The sequence below is a fragment of the Aspergillus stella-maris genome (genome assembly GCF_047715825.1).
Source record: "Aspergillus stella-maris strain CBS 113639 unplaced genomic scaffold BDV14scaffold_3, whole genome shotgun sequence".
NCBI lineage: Eukaryota > Fungi > Ascomycota > Eurotiomycetes > Eurotiales > Aspergillaceae > Aspergillus > Aspergillus stella-maris.
Window position 1 is genome coordinate 408,105 of NW_027396797.1, and position 18,455 is coordinate 426,559.

Genomic DNA, 18,455 nt, shown 5'->3' on the forward strand with positions numbered 1-18,455 from the left:
AATGCAAGTAATTAATTGGATTGGGATACGAAATTAGCATAATGAATGGTATAATGATATTTTACTACGGTTTCGTATATATCGATTCTGAAGATAAATTTAGGATAGTCTCGTATAACGAGTATTGGAAGGAATTGGAGAAGGCCTGTCAGCATAGAAGACAGTCAATCAGACTATACCTTAGGTTGAAATGAAGGAATAGGATATCAAGAGTACGGATACCGGACGAAGCTGAATCTTTAACTTATACACTCCACAGACAAGAACTTGAAATATGCTCGGTATCCTCTGGTCTACCCGCCATGCCCCAACGCCTACCTAATGAATAAACCCAACCTATGCTCCCCAGAAAATGAAGCGCTCAATAAACTCCCATTCTCATCAAAACATCAAAAGCAAAATCACCACCCCCAATCATCATCATCCCCAGTACTAACCCCTACAAAGCGCGGAACCTCCTTATACCGATTCAGCACCCCCCTCGTCCTGCCAACCCTCAAAAGCCCCCCAAACTCACCCAACTGGTGCTGAGAGTGAAACCGCCAAAACTGCCACGTGCAATCCTGCCCCACAAAATTGCGAATCACGGCTGAACCGCCGGGGTGCTGGGACTGGAAAGCCGTGCAGTCGTAGATTATATTGTTTATTATGATCCAGGCTGGGATTTGCGCTTCACTGTCTGATGTTGGCTCTTTTGGTGAGGTTGGTACCGATCTCTCGACTGTAGGTGAAGTTTTATTCTCCTTCCATGCTTTTTCGACCAACGTCACGATGGAGGGGTCGATGAAGGGGAGATCGGAGTCTGGTGTTGAGGGGTGTTGGAGGGGGTATGCTTTGCCGAGGAATGAGGGTTGAAGCTGGAGTTGACGTTTGGTTGCGGTTTCTGGTTGCGGAGTTGGTTCCGCTTCTTGGGGGGCGAGGGAGATGTCCTCTGTGTGTTCGACGTAGGCTTCTACCTTCTCGGGTGCAAAGGGGGAGAGAGATTGTTGAGGGCGACGAGAAAGCGAGATCCAGCCCATGTTTCTGTATAAGATGTTGAAGGTGGAAGGTAAAACTGTCTGGAGACGGGGTCAGAGTGCCCGAGACAGACCCAGACCCAGACCCATAGCTGCACCAGACTAGCTGCACAAGCACTACTGCACAAGGACCATCGCACACCTCGCACACTTTCCGAAGATGGTACCGGTATAGCCGAACCTAAGCTCGCAGCACCAGAATCCTGCGATCGACTAGATCGGGTGACAATTCACCTCGGCCTGACTAGCCCATGCACCACGAATCCTGGACGCGGAGAAGCGCGGCCTTGCGCGGAGATGTCCCATAATCTTGTTTCTCATTGGCGCCCGCAGTATGTACTTTGCCGTGATCGACAAGACGAAACAATGACCATTGTGGGGGTTGCATAAAGCTAAGGAAGGGGTGCTACCGTGCTCCGTCAAGACAATGTCCGGGCTCATGCACACTGCAAGGATTACCTGCTGATTGTCTGATACTTGTGCTGTATATATACCCTACCCAGCTCCGGCGCCGTTGTTTTGGAGCCCTCTTTCGTCTAATCAACTTCGAGATATTCATAATGTCGTCTTGGTCTTCGCCGGCTTATCCGCTTCAGCCGTATAGCGGTCCGCCGCGAAATGTCGCATACATTGATCAACTGAAGTTTGACAAGAAGCTGCAGCCGAAGGACTACAGCATCGCCGGTACGCATCCGGAGTCGAGGATCCTCATCACGGATGTGAACATCATCGATGCCACCGGGCGGGAGCCGTATAAAGGTGATGTCTTGATCACCGGTATGTCTCCCAAACTTCAAAACTAAAGCATATACTGATAGAGAGGCAGGGGAGAGATTCACACACGTTGGCGAGGTTCCCGAAAAGGAAAACTTGCTCAAAAACCCTCGAGTCCGAGTATTCTACGGACGAGGCCGTACCCTGATTCCCGGACTTGGAGACGCGCATACACATCTTAGCTGGAATGGAGGAGACCTTGGTCGGTTGGGTGAACTGGGGATTGAGGAGCACACGCTGCTGACTGCACGAAGTGCAAAATGCTTTCTCGATTCAGGATATACCATGTACGCTCCGCGCATTTGGTGTTTTGCGAGTAAAGCTGACAGTTCAGGTGCTTTGGTGCTGCTGCCGCTAAGAAACGACTAGACGTTGTTGTGCGAGATGCGATCAATGCAGGAGATATTCCTGGTCCTCGATACCTTGCCAACAGCCAGGAGATGGCAAGGAGCGATGGAGACCTCGTTCCGGGGATTACTGCGTATGCCGATGGTCCGGAGGAGATGCGGAAGGTGTAAGTTTTCTGTCCCGTAGTCTATGAATTTTCTAATGACTTCAGTATCCGCGAACATGTCGAGCTGGGCGTAGATCAAGTCAAGCTGTCCATGTCCGGAGAGTCGGTACGTTATCCAGAGCCCACCAGCGTTCTCTGCTAAGAGCTTAGATTACTGAAATCCGCGACGCGATGGACTGCTACTTCAGCGACGAAGAAACCAAAGCCTGTGTTGACGAAGCTCACAAGCACGGCATCCGACTCTGTGCTCACGCTCGAGCGCGAGATTCGGTCCGACAATGTGTCGAGCACGGTGTAGAAATCATCTACCACGGCTCATACATCGACGAAGAAGGCATGGACGCACTGGAGAAGAAGAAATCGGAGCATGTCGTTGTTCCTGCCATCAACTGGCTCTGGGCGACGCTGTACGAGGCGAGCGCCTTTGGCTATGCGACTGAAGCCGCAGAGAAAGTCGGGTATAAGAAGGAACTCGAGGCTGCCATTCGGGGACTGAGGGAGATGCACCGAAGAGGGATTGCCGTTCTTCCTGGAGGGTAAGCATTATTCCCATGGAAAAATTGAAGAGTACTAACTTTCCAGTGACTATGGCTTTGCCTGGACACCCCATGGCACATACGCCCGCGACCTCGAGCACTTCACAAAGCTGATTGGCTTCACGCCTCACGAGGCCATCATCGCAGCCACATACGGTGTAGCCAAGCTGTTCATGCGATCACATGAAATGGGCCAGATCAAGGCGGGTAATTTCGCAGACTGCGTTGTGGTAGATGGAAACCCGCTAGATGATATTACCATCCTACAGAACCACTCCAAGCTCAATGTAATCATGATCAATGGGCGAGTGCACAAGGCTGGACGGAGAGAACTGCTTGTACCGGATGCAGCGGCGAGTCAGGAACTCACGCAGAGGATCACGCAAGCTATGGATGAGTTGGAGATAAGGGCGCCGATGCAGAAAGCTTATTGATCGTTTTTGAAGTTTGTGCTATGATACCATTATGCAGGTTATTTCTTTTTCTTGGGTTGGATGTAGGATAATCTGTAGGCCATAAGCCGGCGGGAGAAATCTAGTAGCCAAATAATAGGGGTAGTTCTTAGTAGGTACCATGGGCATTTAAACCTCTCCTGCCCTAACTGGCGACTGACGAGAAGACGAGGTCGTTCCTTTCGTTCTACCAGAGTCAGGGGTCGCACCTTTCTCAGTTCGCTAGGGATCAATAATGCCTAAATCCTAGGAGTCTGGGTATCTCTACCTACTGGGCACCTAGCGAGTGTAGTGGGTCAGTGGCGCCCAGATTTAGCGGCCACACCCCCCACCAGCCCCATAAGAAGAGGCCATCCCCCGTTCCATCCGCGGTCCACTGCAGTCTTCCCCAGTTTCCACCTTCCACCTTCCACTCTAAAATGTCAAAGCGACTCCCTCTCAGCTGCGAAAACTGTCGCCAGCGCAAGATCAGGTGCATCAGCTCTAACTCTCACTCTCCCTGCGATACATGCGCTCGTCGCGGTTATGCCTCCAGCTGTCGCTTCCGCCGCCAGGACCCCTATGATGTTGTGCGATCGCCCGACTCGGAGAGACTGGTTGGCAACGTCTCTGCGCTGGAAGACTTACTCAGACAGAACATAGCAGTAACAAGCGCCCTTCTCAATCAACGGACCGAGACTCGCCTGCCGTCTCCAGTGTCGAGTCCAGCTACTTCGAATTATGTGGTCGCGCAGTCACCGAAAAAATCCGGGCATGCTCATCAATCCGGTCGTCTTGTCACATCGCCTTCCAATCATGTCCGATTTATTCCCTCCAACGATCTTGGAGATTCGCACCTCATCGATGCAATGCACGAATCTACTCCAGGCTGTCCGACCGGCTTTCCTTTCTTTGACCAGCCTGGTGGCAATATTGTTTCCGACGAGCTGTTGGACATGCTCCCACCCCTTCCGCAGCTAGGAGAGCTCAAGTCGGTATATTTTCGAGTCTTCTCGCCTCTCTTTCATATCCTGCACGATCCGACCTTTCATGCTCGGTACGAAAAGTTTATGCAGAACCCAAAAGCAGTCTCTTTGCCATTCCTGGCTCTGCTCTTCGTCATCCTTAGTCTGGCCATCACTGCGCTCGATGATAGCGATCCCCTACTCATGCATCTCGGTCGCGATCCATCGCCTGGAGCAAATATTCGCGGTTTATCAGCAAAATACAGAAGCGCGGCAATGCGTTGTCTTACGGCCGACAATTTCATGTTCCGTCATAATCTTTGCACCGTTCAGTCGCTAGTGCTTCTGATCTACGCGATGAACCATGCCCAAGGTCCAGCGTGGTCTCTCCTCGGTACGACTCTGCACATCGCTGTTGCAATTGGTTGTGCTGTTGATCCGGCGCGACTGAATGTCAGTCGCATTGAAGCTGAAGAGCGCAGACGGTGCTGGGCCGCATTGCAGATGCTGTATACAATCCAGAATACGTGTCTCGGCAACATCATGCCCTTCCTGATTGACGCGCACGTCGACCTCCCAGCTGACATTGAAGATGAAGATTTACTTACCCCAGCCGGCTATCCACCGAGGAGCAGTGAGTTAACGGAGCCAGGTGCAGCACCTACCAAAATGACCTACCTCCTCTACAAATTCCGCCTATACAATCTCGCCTTTGACATCTGCCAACTCTCTCCTTCGGCCCGCGCCGACAGCGCCACAATCTCAGCACTCGAGCGCAGAATAGCATATGAGCAGCAATGCCATTCAACCCGGTTCGCCGGTACGCAGAACATGGAGCTAGAGCCATATCATCAGGCTCACTATTACATCCTCGCAAATTACACAAACCTCCTTACCCTCCTGCTATATCGACCCTTCCTCTCAACGAACACATCAAACGCAAACTCCCAGATGCACGATACAGCGTCATCATGTTGCTCAGCCGCCGCAACAACCATCCTCGCCAACTTTCTCAAGCTCTCCTCGGACGCTATCTTCCGCAGCTACCGATGGTACGTCGATGGACTAGGCTCATTCTTCGCCTTCTTCTCAATCACGACACTGTTCATCCTGTATGGAAACCAGGGCAGAACCGCGAATGCCATCAGCCACAACCCCGAGACAATCAATCTGGTCCTCCATTGCGTCGACCTTTTGATCTCCAATGCATCTCGGAGTGCGGTATGCGCAAGGGCCGCAAGTGTTCTGGAACCGGTGGTGCAGCAGCTTCATCTTGCCCCTATGGCAGGGGAATTGCACTTGCATTCCGATCCAGGCACCGGTCCTGGCTTGCAAGACGTGAGTCCCCTTAGTCAGGAGCATAGTTCAGTGCAGGATGCTGGTGTATGGGGTCCTTTTCCTGAACTGGGAAATTTGTTCTTTGATGTGCCCTGTGAGCAGTGGTTGAGTCCGGCGGGGTTTCCTTGGGTTGGTGCTTGATCTTTCTACATGATTTGTCTGGGGAAATCGAAGATTTTCATCCGTTACTTTCTTTCGACAATCAGCAATGTGTATGGGTATCTAGGCTTTTATCGCCGGGATTGAGAAGAAACCTTACGTACGCGCTATCATCAGCACCCTGGGTTCTTATGAATGAACTACCAGGGATAAAGCTTATCTGCTTTTTGGAAAGCTCAGCAACCCGATCTGGCCTTGGCCGATCCACGTTCATTTCGTACAGTGAATGCTTACTCTTCGATATTGATTTAAGGTATAACAACAACCTTAACCTTGCCAGTCATCAAGGAACAGACCTCCGCCACGCGTTTCTCTCAGTCGCCTCCTCATCTCTGGTTTTAAGTTCCATCATCCCACCCACCTCAATAACAGCATCGCCTCCGCCCCTCCGCCGCAACTCACCGTCATGAACCCATCTCACAACCTGGGCCGACACCCAAGTACACACAACATAATGTTTGATGTGTCTACTCGTCTTTTGCCCGATAGAGATGGGTACCATATGGATAGCTACAGCTCCAGCTACAGCTACAGTTACAACAACACCAGCGTCCTAACAAAACTCATCCAACTCCTCCGCCGAAAACTATGCAGATCCCGAACAAGCCTATCCAAACTTCCCATCCACATCCTCACACAAATATTCGATCTCCTGCCTCTCCTCGACCAAGCCTGTCTCGCACTAACCTGCAAATCATTCCACTTCATCTTCAACGCCGTCCTCGAGCACGAACAATTCCGCTTTCCAAGACTTTACCAGCTTGAATTGCTTGAGTCGCCTTCCGGTACTCCGCCCCTTAACCTGGACCTGCGCCCGGTCTCTTCTTTATATATCAAAGAAGGCTCTCGACACTACGCCAGGAACGCGGGCCTCGGCAAGTTAGGTTACACGCGACACCAACTCCTCCTCCGCCTCGAAGACCGCCGGCTCAAGTACTGTGTCAAATGCATGAAGTTGCACCACCGCGAATCCTTCGCTCAACCAACTTACCACGGCCCAATGGTCTACCGCGACTACTGCTGGAGTGAAGCTGGGGTCGTCGATATATGCCCCTGCATCTCACTTACAATCCGCGATAAGGCGCGGATCGTCCAGTGTTTGAGACGGATGAAGAAGGGGAAGGGGCCGTCTTCAATGGGAGGGTTGGAGAATTCTTTTCGCACCGTTGAACCCCGTTACAGTCAGGTTTCTAGTGCAGGGGGGGAAGACGGCCGGGGCCCACTTAATATCGTTCTAACGAGGGATGTATTGAAGGAATTGAGGAGGCCGTATTTGGTTCATGAGTGTTCGATTGATGGACATGGGCTGGTCGCGGGGAACTTGAAGACCGTTATATTCATGCAGGGGGGCGCCGATAATCCCATGCTCGTCGCGGAGACGGATTATATTGTCCCACTTGACAAATGGCTTCTCTATTGGCAGCCTACCAAGGGATTTAAGAATGCGCTGTATAATCTGCTTTGGGCTGTGCGGATGAGCGAGAGGGGCGCGTTACTGGATGATTACGATGACTTTGGGCGCGTGAGGTCTCAGACTGCAGCTGAAAATGAGAATGGACCTGAAGGCCAAGGACAAGGAATTGGACAGAACCAGACAACGATCAGGACCAAACGAGTGAGGGTTACCAGGCACCTGGGACGCTGCTATGCGACTGTCGACGAGTACTGGTTTAAGCAGGATCGGATGATGAGCCCGTCTTTCTTGCGGCTGATGCAGTATGTCACCTGTTGATTGTAATGAGGCCTAGCTTGCAGTGAAAGATTACAAAAGCTAATATTGGCAGTGCGTACGAGAACTAAGACTCGGACTAGCGCTTGATGTCTCAAGTCGGAGGTGCTCGAAAGCTTAGGTTAGGTTACCTGGTGGATTCAAGGGCTAGTTAGGAGTCACGTTCAATCGCCGATTCAGGCGGTTCAGCGGGGTGGCCTTACTAAAATATGGTAATCTGGTTGGATGGGTTTGAAGGATGTCGGGCTGAATGTAAGACAATGGCATGGTGTCATCAATCTAGTCCCTGAATAGCATCAGCATCAAACAATACGCACAGACCGGAACCCCGGGTACAACAGTACATTGTTACAAGAAAGATCCAGCTGAAGAGTGTAAACAGCATCTGATTAGCCATCATTTAGATCGGCAGGGCCTAAGGATCTCGACCCCAAACAGCCCCATCATTTCTTGTTCTTTTGGCCCTTGTTTCACTTGCAAGCGTACATATAAACCCTGATTTCCCCGGGCATCCCATAAATTTAAAAACCCCCATTCCCATTCATTCCATCCACAATCACCTTGAAAAGAAACCAAAGTAAAGATGGCTCTAAACCTCATCCAAAACCCCTCGTTCGAATCTGGCGTTCTGTCACCATGGACACCGCACGCCGCGAACGTCGCAGAGGTTGTTGCGAGCAATGCAGACTATCAGGCTTTTGAGGGGGACTATTACCTGTATGACCCTGTCTATCTTTCTTACCTTTCCGCCCCCAACTTATCTAACCCCCACCAATTCTCGAACCAAAACCTACCTATACTAATAGATATGGCGGTAGCGACCTCCAAACAGCCGTAGGAAACAGAGGAAACACAATCTCCCAAGTCATAACCAACCTAACCCCCGGCGTGACATATAACATCTCAATCCAAACCCGAACGAGAGGCCAAGGAGGCGCAAATTACTGCTCTACGTACCTGTATACCGGGAATAATGCAACGACCGGCGCAATTGCGAGTGAGGTTGATACGCCGAATGAGTGGTACACCCTTGAAGGTAGTTATACGGCGAAGGGAGAGAGGGAAGTGTTGAATGTTGTGGGGGGGTGTACGTTTTCGGGGAGTAGTTATACGGGACATGTGCTTTTTGATGAGGTTATTTTCCGGGAGGCTTAGATTGTGCTTGTTGGTTTTGGATGGAAGGGGGGGAGAGATTGTGTGTTGTTCTTGGAGCTGGAGGATGAGGTAGATTGCTTTTTGTGGATATAGATCTATTCTAAGTAGATCGGAGAACTCGATTATATATTTCCTGGTGCTGTGTAGCAATTATAGTTTGCTCCATATTCAATGATTTGGCCTGTTTCACTACCTAGTACCTACCCCAGAGTATGTCGTTCGCAGTGTATTTCATAGCCAGGTCATCGCTGCATATCAGTGTAACTTTGCTGTGTCTGGCTCGTTCTATACCTGCCCGAGTATACCGGTAGAGCATACTCTGCTATTCACCACAGATTTCCACCGCCAATGGTAAACAATACATGAAGCGATTACATCAATCTAGCTGATATCCCATTTTATTAGGAACTACGACTTGATGACTCTTCTTTGTCTGTCAGGGGAAGTGAGGCGTCGAGGTCTCTAACGTGATGACGTCATCACCGCACGCATCGAAGCCATCGATGGGGACAACTCCAGGCGAACCAACTACTTAATCGACCTTGATCTGAGAGTCCACCATTGCATCCATCTAATCCAGTGACTAGCAACAAGTGAGATCTACAGTGGAACATTGTGTGACAGGTTGAGACATTCAAGTGACTGGCTGCGGGTTGGAACTCTAAAACCGCGGCCTGCGCTTGCAGAACACTCGAGATCTCGACCTACTTACCTACTACTTTACTACTTTTATCTATCTTTCTCTATCACTAACTGACTTCCTTCAACTACCTACCTCCTACTCTGCTGGCTCAGCACTTGTGGATATCGATACATCCACCCGCCCTGCTTCGGCCTGATCTCAGCCCAACTATAGTTCAACCTCGTCTAAATCGTCCTCCACCCCGATCGATCGAGCAGATCTACTGCAGCTTGAAAGCTTGAACTTGCAATCACTCGCATACCTCGCTCACACTTCACCTACTGACAGCTACACCACCAACATGTCGACTCCCACCCTCATTAACCTCCCCCCTCCCCCCTCCGAACCGGTCACTCCCTCTGAGATGGGCCCGTACGTCTACTCCCACCCTCCTCCTCTAAGACACTACTAACTGACTGTTGTGTAGAGGCACCCCCAACTCAACAACAACCTCCCTCTCCGCCCTCTCCACAACCGCCATAAAAGACGGCCACCAGGGCGTCCCCCACCCTCACGCCCGCCACGCCCACCAGTCCTCCAACGCCTCGCTATCCTCAACTACAACCCTCGAAGCCGAGCGCGCCGATCGTATCTCCCGCCTAGCTGGTCTGGAGCGAGTTGCTACAGCGCGAGCGGGTGGGGGCAGCCACACACCTACTGGCGCTTCGCATCTGGCTTATACGCCAGGCTACTTTGACTCCGGCGCGGGAATGAAAGAGCGCAGCACAGTCGGTTCCGCGAGCGCGACTGGCTCTGTTGGCGCACGTACAACCTGGGCTTCTGGAAGCGACGCCTTTGGCTTCGACGCGGATAAAATGAGCGAGGATCCCACTGATGACGGGGACGCAAGTAGTGTCGGGAACATCAGTGATAAAGACGACGCTAGCCTTGTTGGCTTTGGTGAAGGCGCGGCTAGTACAATCAGTGGTCCGATTTCGCATCCTGGACTTGGACGGACTTCTTCGTCTGGACGACCTAGTTCAATCGGGAGCCCGAGTCGCAGCCGCGCTGTCCCTGGGGCGCCGGCGCCTTATAGTCCACATTTGGGGGAGGCGAGTTTGGCTTCTACTCCGGGTTACGGTCAACAGGGGTATGTGGGTAGTGCGTCTGCGTCTGCGACGCCGGAGCCGGGTCAGGATGCGCGCATGGTTGATGGGATGACGTTTGATGCGGATGTTGTTGATACGACTGCGCGGACTCCGAGGCTTGCTACGCCGGGGACGGAGAGTTTCTCTGGCGAGAGGCAGTATTAGTTTGCACCAGGCTGCTAAGGAGGTAGTGCTGACTGGTGACACCGAACTTCTACCAGGCGTTTGCTGGGCTATGCGAGTCTTGCTGTTCTCGACGAAACGAAATGAAATGAAACGAAACGAAACCTCGCGATCGGGTCTAAGACTCATACTGTGCGATTGTGATATTTAGTTCTTCGGGAGGTTGCTCTTTTTTTTTTTTTCTGAGCTGGTGGTCTTTTATTGTAGGATAAACTATCAAATATATTATTTGCTGGAATTTGTCCTGGTGGTGGCTACACTACATTAGACTACTCAAGGTGGAGCAGATCGGGATGACGCTCGGCGTGGCAAAGCACCGGCACTCCAACAAGCCGTAGCGTGGAGGAAAGTTCAACGACACTGCTAATTATTATAGTAGTATACATTGTATACATAATTAAATGTTTACAAGTAGTCTTCTATGGTTATATAGAAAGTAATGAAATGTAGAGCTCAATGGAGATCACCCAATCGGGACCATTTGCCGCAGTCTGGTCAGAGTCTCTGTTTCGCCGCTCAGTCTCGTCTCAGTCTCAGCTTTCTCTCTTCTCTTCTCTTCTCTTCTTCTCTTCTCACTCTTCCTCCCACTACTCACCACCCCAACCCCCCTCCAAGTCGTCCTGTCCTGTTCTGTCCCCTGCTGGCATTGACTTGTCAAGCATTGACTACTTCCCAAAACAAACAACCTGGACTGGAGACTCGCTCAGCCTGCCAAATTCATCTTCAAGTTCCGCCGTCTTTATCTCGATCGATTCTTTGTGCGTCTCAACGAAGACAAGACAAGACCGAAATAGATCGCCTCGCGAACTAGACCAGACCTGAAAATCCTCGTCGATAGCCTTCTTCGCTTGCTACAATTTCGATAGACGATTCTACGTCGACGTCAACCGCGTCCGCTTGTGTTTACCATTAGCGGGGAGCCACACCATACAGTTAGCTTATCCACAAGTCACAACTGCAACTCAGTTTGTATTGTGGGATACGTTGATTCGATTCTGCGCGCATTTCGCTACGACAAGACAAGAGTTTTGAGATTTGGCTTTTTACTTGATTGATCGCGATGGCTGCTCCTACACAACTTGCTTGTATGTGACCTCTTTTTTTTTCGCATTGCTGCCTGGTGGTTGGGCGACAATTGCTGACTTACTTTATTTTGCAGTCCGCACGGTCAAGGGAGTTGGCATTTTGGATGCGTCTCCTGTGTATGAGCCCTTGGCTGGGTTTGAGAGGTATGCTTTCTGTTGCGACAACGAATTGGATGACTCACTGACATGCTTTCTTTCAGACCCGAGGGGAACCTCCGTTGTAGCGCTTATTCTCCCTGCGGCCGATACTTTGCCTGGGCTTCGCCTGAGAAGTACGTCCTCCCTACATAATAAAATGCGCAGTAACTCACAGTTGCAGGGTTACCATCATCGACCCCTCCGTCGGCCACGTCGTCTCCACGATCCCCGCCGAGAACGTCTTCGAGCTCGGATTCTCGCCCCTTGGAACATACCTGATAACATGGCAGCGCCCCTCCAAAGACGCCAACGGCGACGCCACCAAGAACCTCAAGGTTTGGCAGGTCGTGGAAACAGACGGAGACCGCATCGTCGGGCAGTACGTACAAAAGTCCCAGACCGGCTGGAACATCCAGTATACCGCCGACGAGAAGCTGTGCGCGCGCGTCGTCACCAACGAGGTGCAGTTCTACGAGAGCGGCAACCTCGGCAGGGTCTGGAACAAGCTGCGCGTGGAGGGGGTGGCTGATTTTGCGCTCTCGCCGGCCCTGCAGAATCAGTCTGTTGCGGTCTTTATTCCTGAGCGCAAGGGGCAGCCGGCTGCTGTCAAGGTCTTCCATGTCCCGCAGTTTGGAGCGCCTGTTTCGCAAAAGACTTTCTTCAAGGGCGACAAGGTCCAGCTTAAGTGGAACAACTCGGGCACGAGCTTGATTGTCCTTGCTCAGACTGATGTCGATAAGACGGGCAAGAGTTACTACGGCGAGACTACCCTGTATCTCTTGAGCTCTAGCGGGCAGTTTGATTCGCGTGTGCACTTGGGTATGTTACCTTTACTTCATTTCTCCGTCCAGCACTAACATTGAACAGACCGCGAAGGGCCCATCCACGACGTGAGCTGGTCCCCCAGCTCCAAGGAATTCGGTGTCGTCTATGGCACAATCCCAGCAAAGACAACCATCTTCAACGTCCGCGGTGTCCCCAAGCACAGCTTCCCCCTGACCCCGCGCAACACGATCCTCTTCTCCCCTCACGGCCGGTTCGTCCTCGTCGCCGGCTTCGGAAACTTAGCTGGCCAGATGGACATTTACGACATGGAGAAGAACTACAACAAGATCACGACCGTTGAAGCTGCTAACAGCAGCGTCTGCGAGTGGTCGCCTGACGGCCAGACCATTCTCACTGCTACTACATCCCCCCGTCTCCGCGTCGACAATGGTCTCCGCCTCTGGCATGTTTCCGGCGCCCTGCTGTACAACGAGGACATCAACGAGCTGTACGACGTTTTCTGGCGCCCTCAATCAACTACCCAGCACCCGCTCGGCGACCCCTTCAGCCCCCTCCCCACGCCCCACGCCTCAGCAACAGCGTACCTCGCAACCCGCAAAGCCCCCGTCAAGCCCGCAGGCGCGTACCGTCCCCCCGGCGCCAGAGGCCAAAGCACCCCGCTCGCCTTCCGCCGCGAAGACCAAGGTGGCTCCGCTTACGTCCCTGAGGGAACTGCAACCGGCGGCTCGCTGAGCGTCAACGGCCCAGCCCGCTCCCGCCGCCGCGCTGTGCCCGGAGCCGAACCAGCAGAGGAATTCCTCCCGCCCGGTGCCGCACCGGGTGGAGGCGTCGCCCTCCCTCCTGGCGCCGACAACGCCGAGAAACTGAGCAAGTCCGCAGCGCGCAACAAGAAGAAGCGCGAGGCGCGCAAGCTCAAGGAAGCTGAGGAGGGTAGTGCGCCTACAAACGGCGAGCACCAAGCGCCCGCCAAGAAGGAGAACGCCGGCAAGCCCAAGGACGGACAGCGCAAGAACGGAACCAAGCAGACGAATGGAACTTCCAAGCCTGCTCCCGCTCCTGCTGCTGCTGCTGCCCCCGCTGCTCCCGCCCCCGCCGAGCCGCCTCTTGCAGACGACGCCGTCCCCTCCTTGCACGACAAGAAGATCCGTGGATTGCTGAAGAAGATCCGTGCCATTGAGGATCTGAAGATGCGTCATGCTGGTGGGGAGAAGTTGGAGGATACGCAGTTTAAGAAGATCCAGACGGAGGATTCGGTCCGTAAGGAGTTGGAGGGGCTGGGGTATACGGGGGCTCAGTAGCCTGGCTCTACCGTTCTCGCTCATGCTCATGCTCATGCTTTGAGGAAAGGCGGGTTCCTGGCCCGGTGGCTGCGTGCCACGGGCCTTGGGCCGGAGTGATTTGTACATCTAGCTCAGCAGTTACGGTACTGTGCTTGTCACTGCTGCTGTTGCTCTTGGGTTTCGCTTCACTTACCTACGTTACTTAACTTGACCTACTCCATGCTAAAGTATATGTATCAGGTCTGTCTGTACATGCCATGGTATACATATAATTACTCTACTACTCACTATCTACCTCTTCTCTCTCTGTTCCTCCTAACCATCCTGCAAGTCAGGTCGGGTCAGGTCATATCTCATCTTGTCTAGGTAGTCTATTTAGTCTAGCCATAGTCTATGATAGATGCATGAATATATTAGATAGATACCATTCACCATTCACCATCCAACAACCAACAACCAATCAATTCAAAAACTAATCCCAACCTCCAAGATCCAAGATCCAAAATGCAGTATCTCAAAATATGGAAGACAGATCATCAATACCCATCCTTAACCCCCCTTTCCTTCTCAAGTGCCTGCCTCTCATAATTAATCTCCCACCACCATCTATTGAGCACATCACCCTCCTCTTTCTCCGCCTCCGCCTCCAACTCCTCCTGAACAGGCAGCTCAGCCTGCCAAGGCTTAACAGCAAAAATATAATGCACGTTCTTCACCTGCTCGTCTCTCCAGATCTTCCCATGCACATTCTCATCCCTCATCGTCTTCAGCGCGTTGTATATGTAAGGCAGTGGAACCCATCTCTCTTGAAAGGCCTCTGAGAGGAGTTCTTGGTCCGGGAAGGTATATTGTTCTAGTTTTGACGGAGACGAGAGGTAAGACTGGATTTTTTTGTAGGCGTGTAGCGAGGGGCGCACGACGAGGAGGCCGGAGTTTAGCATGCCGACGCCGGAGGTGACCGGTGAGCCGGTTTTTTGGGCGGATTCCGGATGTGAGTGTTGGGGTGTGTAGGCGCAGTTGGATGGGATCCTGGAGCGTAAATGGGTTGTTAGCTATGCTCTTAGTGAGGGTGTTGGGCGGGTGCCATACCAACGCGCCGGATAATGCGCCTTCTTCATAGGATTACACGCGCAGGCATGCGTAGCCGCAAAGACCCTGTTACCATTTCCATCCTCTTCTTCAGCACCGTCCAGCGGGGTATCCATGAGCTCATCCATCCCCCGTCTGACAAGCATATCGCCATCCAAAAGAATCACCCTCTCGAACCCCGTCAGCGAGAAAACAACAAGTTTGTTCCATGTCTCGTTGAAGCGCGGATCTGCCTCGTATTTCCGACTACTTTGCGGCTGAATCGCTGGCACGGCGAGGGTAGTTATATTCCGGGCTTTAAGAGCTTCGAGGCCTTCGGCGGGGAAGGAGGGGGTGTACAGTGCGATGAACGGGTAGCGCGTTTGCGTCTTGAGGAGGGAGTGGTGCAGTGTTAAGAGGCCGGGGAGATAAGAAAGGTTCGTTATTAGGGTTGTCCAGACTAAGTATCATTGTTTTGTTAGTTGGTGGTTCGATTCGGTTCGTGAGGGGAATGTGGAGGAGTTGAGTAGAGAGACGGCGGGGAAAGGCTCAGATACCTTTTTTTGGTTGCGCTTGCGCTTGTGCTTGCGATTCCTGCTCTGTTGAATGCACCATGGTGGGTAATAATAACGGGGATTCAAAATCTCCTAGGGGGAAAGGATTGTATTACATGGAGAAAAGAAGAGCGGGAGTGAGATCGGGGGTTTTATTTTCTTTTTGGAGATTATTCGATTCCCCGATCGATTGCGAATTGCACTATCGCCGATCGCGGCGCGGGGTGATTAGGTAAGATGCATATTGACGCTGAGAAATGAGATGGATTTAGAAACAGTGATAAGTTAATAGAACATTGAATACTTCGACTTGTAGTGATGTTGATGCAGAGGGGCAAATGGTTGAAGAAGAGTTGGGTGGGGTGGATGATATATTTCCAACCCAGGTAACCCGTTCCTTCCCTAACAGCACCTACGTAACTAGCACACTATACTCCGTAATTGTCTACAAGAATGTCCACACAATTGCCTATCCCTTCTTGCAAAGAGAGCAGCGGTGTATGGGCGGAACGCATCTTATATGTTCTTGCGTTCCCATCAATATATCGCAGCCGATACAGAGCTTATACCATCTGGCATTTCAAGGCATGATCCTCGCCTTGCGCTCCACCTTACAGCGCGAATGTAAATCCATCATGAAAGAGATGTTGAAAAGATCAGAAATGATGTAGCAATGTATCAAGTGTTCGTCATGCGGGTATCTATCCCAATTAGTGCAGCGTACTATGTGAAAATGCGCGTCCGCTTGATGGGACTTCCCATGCGCCCACCGGCCATCCCACTTAGTAACCTATCCATTCCGTCGACGTCGAGCTCACCGCGGTGCAGGCGTAGCTGGTCTGACTCGAGGTTGGGTGCTTCACTAACAGACGCGCAAGTGACGGGCGCCGCCTCAGGTTCTGTAAGTTTCGGCGCGAGAATGAGAATGCGGTGCTCGGCCATCACAATGGTATCAAATGTAGAGTCTTCGGCGCGAGATTCACGAGAAGCCGCAGGAATATGGCCCAAACCCCTCAATGGCTCTCCCATCAATGCGATGTCTTGAATTGGAGTCACGCGGCAGCGGTTCGATGCGTCTAATGTTCCTGTCGATTTAACGGCGCTTCGCCAGAGAGTCAGAAGACTGGGAATCACAGCGCTGTGGTTACCATGACGGATGAGTACAGACTCATCTGGAAGGGCGTCGGACGAGCTATTCGTCTGGTACACGGAGATTCCACCATACAGCGACGAGGATGTCGCCGCAGATGCGGCCCCTTTCAGCAAAGTAGTCTCACGCATACGCTTAGTTGAAGGCGTCATTGGAGCAAATCTTGGACGGTGTTCGACGGCTGGCCCGCTGCTCTCAGACTTTCCTCCCAAGCTGAGGATACGTCCGCTGACGGAGAAAGCAGTCAGCGCGCCACCAGAAACTCCTTGAACGCTAGATTGCCGTTGCAGAGGACCCTTTGCTGTACCGGGACCGGCTCCTTCAATATCCCAAACTCCCCAATCACCATCTGCCATGAGCACCAAAATCGCTCTGCCACCAAGCACCCATTCGGCACTGGTAATGGTCTTGCGCCGTGACTCTTCAAAACCGGCATAGAGACTGATTAACCACTTTCCTTCCGTCTCTGACGTCTCATAGTCATTTTGCGCCCCAGCCCTTCGTGACGACTTGGACGGTTTGGTAGAAAAGCACGAGTACACCTTGACGCAGCCGGCGTGGAATGAAACCAGCAGCGTCGAGTGTCGCGCAGCCGGGTAGCTCGAAGGGTTGAAGGCGATGTTTTGAGCTGGCGCCGGGAGATACCGCCGCTTCGATTCAATGTCTTCCGCCTCTAGATGGCCGTCTTCTGCGATTGGAATGCGATGAATGAGAAGAAGGCCAGATGATTCTGCCGAGTGAGTCGCAACCAGAAGGTCCCATCGTCCTTGGGACTGCTGGTCACTTTCCCGGTAGGTGAAGGAAAGGCTCACTCCTCGTGGAACCTCTTGGTGTAACACGCCCCCACTGATTGTGAAAGTCTGGATATTCCAGCTGGCCGGGTCGATTTGGATTGGGTGCGGAGGAGCCAAGGGTAGTGTGACAACTCGTGTAGAATAGTCAGCGCATACTGCCGAGACAACAATACATTTGTCCAAGATTGTGGGAAACGGGTCGAGGTGCGAGCGCGCATGCTCAGGAAGGACGCGAGGAATAGCAAGATCGACGACTCGGCTTCCAAGGGGTATATCGATCTGTCGCAGAACGCTCTCGTAGGGGTGGGCAGGGTCGACTTCGGTGTCCTCCTCCTCAAACTGATATTGTGGCTCCTCCAGCTTCTCATCTTTCTGCGCATCCGCCATGTCCTCGTCATCGGAAGAGTCGATAATCATGATCGCCTCATCTTGGCTGGGCTTCTTGGGCTTCGGCTCTGGCTGTTTCTCGGGCTGCGGCTGTACTTTCGCGTATGGGCGACCTCCTCTCCAGATAACCTTTAGTCCGTCCTCGTAGCCGTAGACAACGACGGAAGAGCCGTTGGGTGCGGTTACCGGGTAGCCTTGAGCGGTGTAAACACGGTGAGGAAGCTGGTAGCTAATTGCAAGACGAGTCAGCAGAGGTGAGAGAAAGTCGCGAATTAGAGAGTATACCTGAGCTGTAAGCCATCATCCCTAGCTCTGACGAGCGGCCGAGAGGGAAAGGATGGCATTGTGTTGGTGATCAGGGTCCTGGCTCGTAAGAGCTCAGACGCTCGAGCTCAACAGAGTAACAGGTGGGATCGAAAGTATGATCAAGGGCGATTGATTTGAATAGAGAGCTGGGGCTTGTATTGAAGGAGAAGAAGCGCGGAAGGTGAGTAGAGGATAAGAGGGAGAAGAGTTGGGAGTTGTTGCGGAGAGAAAAAAGCGGCCGCTGAGCTTTGTTATTTCCGTCCGCGTCCGCCGCGTCCCTTCCAGAGCCCAAGCACTGCTCAGTCCAGCTTTCCAGTCCAACTTAACTTCCACCTCG

At 52.2% G+C, this 18,455-nt stretch overlaps 9 protein-coding genes across 9 annotated transcripts; 6 read left to right on the forward strand and 3 right to left on the reverse strand.

Annotated features, from left to right (window-relative positions):
- Positions 1–401: 401 nt before the first annotated feature.
- On the reverse strand, positions 402–1,019 carry BDV14DRAFT_195490 (cytochrome b5-like heme/steroid binding domain-containing protein; the record flags this gene model as incomplete). The annotated part of the gene is made up of 1 exon (XM_073772236.1): positions 402–1,019. The coding sequence occupies one exon, from the start codon at positions 1,017–1,019 to the stop codon at positions 402–404; it is 618 nt and encodes a 205-aa protein (XP_073632915.1).
- Positions 1,020–1,576: 557 nt separating this feature from the next.
- Positions 1,577–3,274, forward strand: BDV14DRAFT_195491 (amidohydrolase family protein; the record flags this gene model as incomplete). The annotated part of the gene is made up of 6 exons (XM_073772237.1): positions 1,577–1,793; positions 1,843–2,077; positions 2,125–2,304; positions 2,350–2,410; positions 2,455–2,840; positions 2,887–3,274. The coding sequence occupies 6 exons, from the start codon at positions 1,577–1,579 to the stop codon at positions 3,272–3,274; spliced, it is 1,467 nt and encodes a 488-aa protein (XP_073632916.1).
- Positions 3,275–3,679: 405 nt separating this feature from the next.
- Positions 3,680–6,068, forward strand: BDV14DRAFT_65883 (Zn(II)2Cys6 transcription factor). The gene has a single exon (XM_073777240.1). It carries the CDS (start codon positions 3,712–3,714, stop codon positions 5,713–5,715), a length of 2,004 nt encoding a protein of 667 aa, XP_073632917.1. The 5' UTR covers positions 3,680–3,711; the 3' UTR covers positions 5,716–6,068.
- Positions 6,069–6,103: 35 nt separating this feature from the next.
- On the forward strand, positions 6,104–7,766 carry BDV14DRAFT_163871 (F-box protein). Its single transcript, XM_073767106.1, has 2 exons — positions 6,104–7,449; positions 7,518–7,766. Exons 1-2 carry the CDS (start codon positions 6,140–6,142, stop codon positions 7,531–7,533), a joined length of 1,326 nt encoding a protein of 441 aa, XP_073632918.1. The 5' UTR covers positions 6,104–6,139; the 3' UTR covers positions 7,534–7,766.
- A 142-nt stretch (positions 7,767–7,908) lies between these two features.
- BDV14DRAFT_163872 (uncharacterized protein) lies at positions 7,909–9,003 on the forward strand. The gene is made up of 2 exons (XM_073767107.1): positions 7,909–8,179; positions 8,281–9,003. The coding sequence occupies exons 1-2, from the start codon at positions 8,046–8,048 to the stop codon at positions 8,615–8,617; spliced, it is 471 nt and encodes a 156-aa protein (XP_073632919.1). The 5' UTR covers positions 7,909–8,045; the 3' UTR covers positions 8,618–9,003.
- A 159-nt stretch (positions 9,004–9,162) lies between these two features.
- On the forward strand, positions 9,163–10,931 carry BDV14DRAFT_65912 (uncharacterized protein). Its single transcript, XM_073777241.1, has 2 exons — positions 9,163–9,671; positions 9,727–10,931. Exons 1-2 carry the CDS (start codon positions 9,601–9,603, stop codon positions 10,550–10,552), a joined length of 897 nt encoding a protein of 298 aa, XP_073632920.1. The 5' UTR covers positions 9,163–9,600; the 3' UTR covers positions 10,553–10,931.
- A 575-nt stretch (positions 10,932–11,506) lies between these two features.
- BDV14DRAFT_65915 (translation initiation factor 2A) lies at positions 11,507–14,136 on the forward strand. The gene is made up of 5 exons (XM_073777242.1): positions 11,507–11,655; positions 11,730–11,799; positions 11,856–11,927; positions 11,975–12,612; positions 12,661–14,136. Exons 1-5 carry the CDS (start codon positions 11,631–11,633, stop codon positions 13,875–13,877), a joined length of 2,022 nt encoding a protein of 673 aa, XP_073632921.1. The 5' UTR covers positions 11,507–11,630; the 3' UTR covers positions 13,878–14,136.
- BDV14DRAFT_65928 (glycosyltransferase family 8 protein) lies at positions 14,137–15,776 on the reverse strand. Its single transcript, XM_073777243.1, has 3 exons — positions 15,485–15,776; positions 14,949–15,387; positions 14,137–14,888 (listed from the first exon to the last, which is right to left on the reverse strand). The coding sequence occupies exons 1-3, from the start codon at positions 15,540–15,542 to the stop codon at positions 14,396–14,398; spliced, it is 990 nt and encodes a 329-aa protein (XP_073632922.1). The 5' UTR covers positions 15,543–15,776; the 3' UTR covers positions 14,137–14,395.
- A 30-nt stretch (positions 15,777–15,806) lies between these two features.
- On the reverse strand, positions 15,807–18,335 carry BDV14DRAFT_163878 (uncharacterized protein). Its single transcript, XM_073767108.1, has 2 exons — positions 18,098–18,335; positions 15,807–18,041 (listed from the first exon to the last, which is right to left on the reverse strand). The coding sequence occupies exons 1-2, from the start codon at positions 18,154–18,156 to the stop codon at positions 16,205–16,207; spliced, it is 1,896 nt and encodes a 631-aa protein (XP_073632923.1). The 5' UTR covers positions 18,157–18,335; the 3' UTR covers positions 15,807–16,204.
- Between the last annotated feature and the right edge of the window lie 120 nt (positions 18,336–18,455).

What these genes read in the sequence shown, in the direction of transcription:
- BDV14DRAFT_163871 (XM_073767106.1), top strand. Translation starts at nt 6,140, where the DNA reads ATGAACCCATCTCACAACCTGGGCCGACACCCAAGTACACACAACATA.
- BDV14DRAFT_65928 (XM_073777243.1), bottom strand. Translation starts at nt 15,542, where the DNA reads ATGGTGCATTCAACAGAGCAGGAATCGCAAGCACAAGCGCAAGCGCAA. An exon ending in GCAAGCGCAACCAAAAAAAG is followed by an intron (nt 15,388 to 15,484) that starts GTATCTGAGCCT and finishes AATGATACTTAG; the next exon opens with TCTGGACAACCCTAATAACG. An exon ending in GCGCATTATCCGGCGCGTTG is followed by an intron (nt 14,889 to 14,948) that starts GTATGGCACCCG and finishes TTTACGCTCCAG; the next exon opens with GATCCCATCCAACTGCGCCT.
- BDV14DRAFT_65915 (XM_073777242.1), top strand. Translation starts at nt 11,631, where the DNA reads ATGGCTGCTCCTACACAACTTGCTT. An exon ending in TGCTCCTACACAACTTGCTT is followed by an intron (nt 11,656 to 11,729) that starts GTATGTGACCTC and finishes TTTATTTTGCAG; the next exon opens with TCCGCACGGTCAAGGGAGTT. An exon ending in CCCTTGGCTGGGTTTGAGAG is followed by an intron (nt 11,800 to 11,855) that starts GTATGCTTTCTG and finishes GCTTTCTTTCAG; the next exon opens with ACCCGAGGGGAACCTCCGTT.
- BDV14DRAFT_163872 (XM_073767107.1), top strand. Translation starts at nt 8,046, where the DNA reads ATGGCTCTAAACCTCATCCAAAACCCCTCGTTCGAATCTGGCGTTCTG. An exon ending in TTTGAGGGGGACTATTACCT is followed by an intron (nt 8,180 to 8,280) that starts GTATGACCCTGT and finishes ATATGGCGGTAG; the next exon opens with CGACCTCCAAACAGCCGTAG.
- BDV14DRAFT_163878 (XM_073767108.1), bottom strand. Translation starts at nt 18,156, where the DNA reads ATGCCATCCTTTCCCTCTCGGCCGCTCGTCAGAGCTAGGGATGATGGC. An exon ending in GATGATGGCTTACAGCTCAG is followed by an intron (nt 18,042 to 18,097) that starts GTATACTCTCTA and finishes TCTTGCAATTAG; the next exon opens with CTACCAGCTTCCTCACCGTG.
- BDV14DRAFT_65883 (XM_073777240.1), top strand. Translation starts at nt 3,712, where the DNA reads ATGTCAAAGCGACTCCCTCTCAGCTGCGAAAACTGTCGCCAGCGCAAG.
- BDV14DRAFT_65912 (XM_073777241.1), top strand. Translation starts at nt 9,601, where the DNA reads ATGTCGACTCCCACCCTCATTAACCTCCCCCCTCCCCCCTCCGAACCG. An exon ending in ACTCCCTCTGAGATGGGCCC is followed by an intron (nt 9,672 to 9,726) that starts GTACGTCTACTC and finishes ACTGTTGTGTAG; the next exon opens with AGGCACCCCCAACTCAACAA.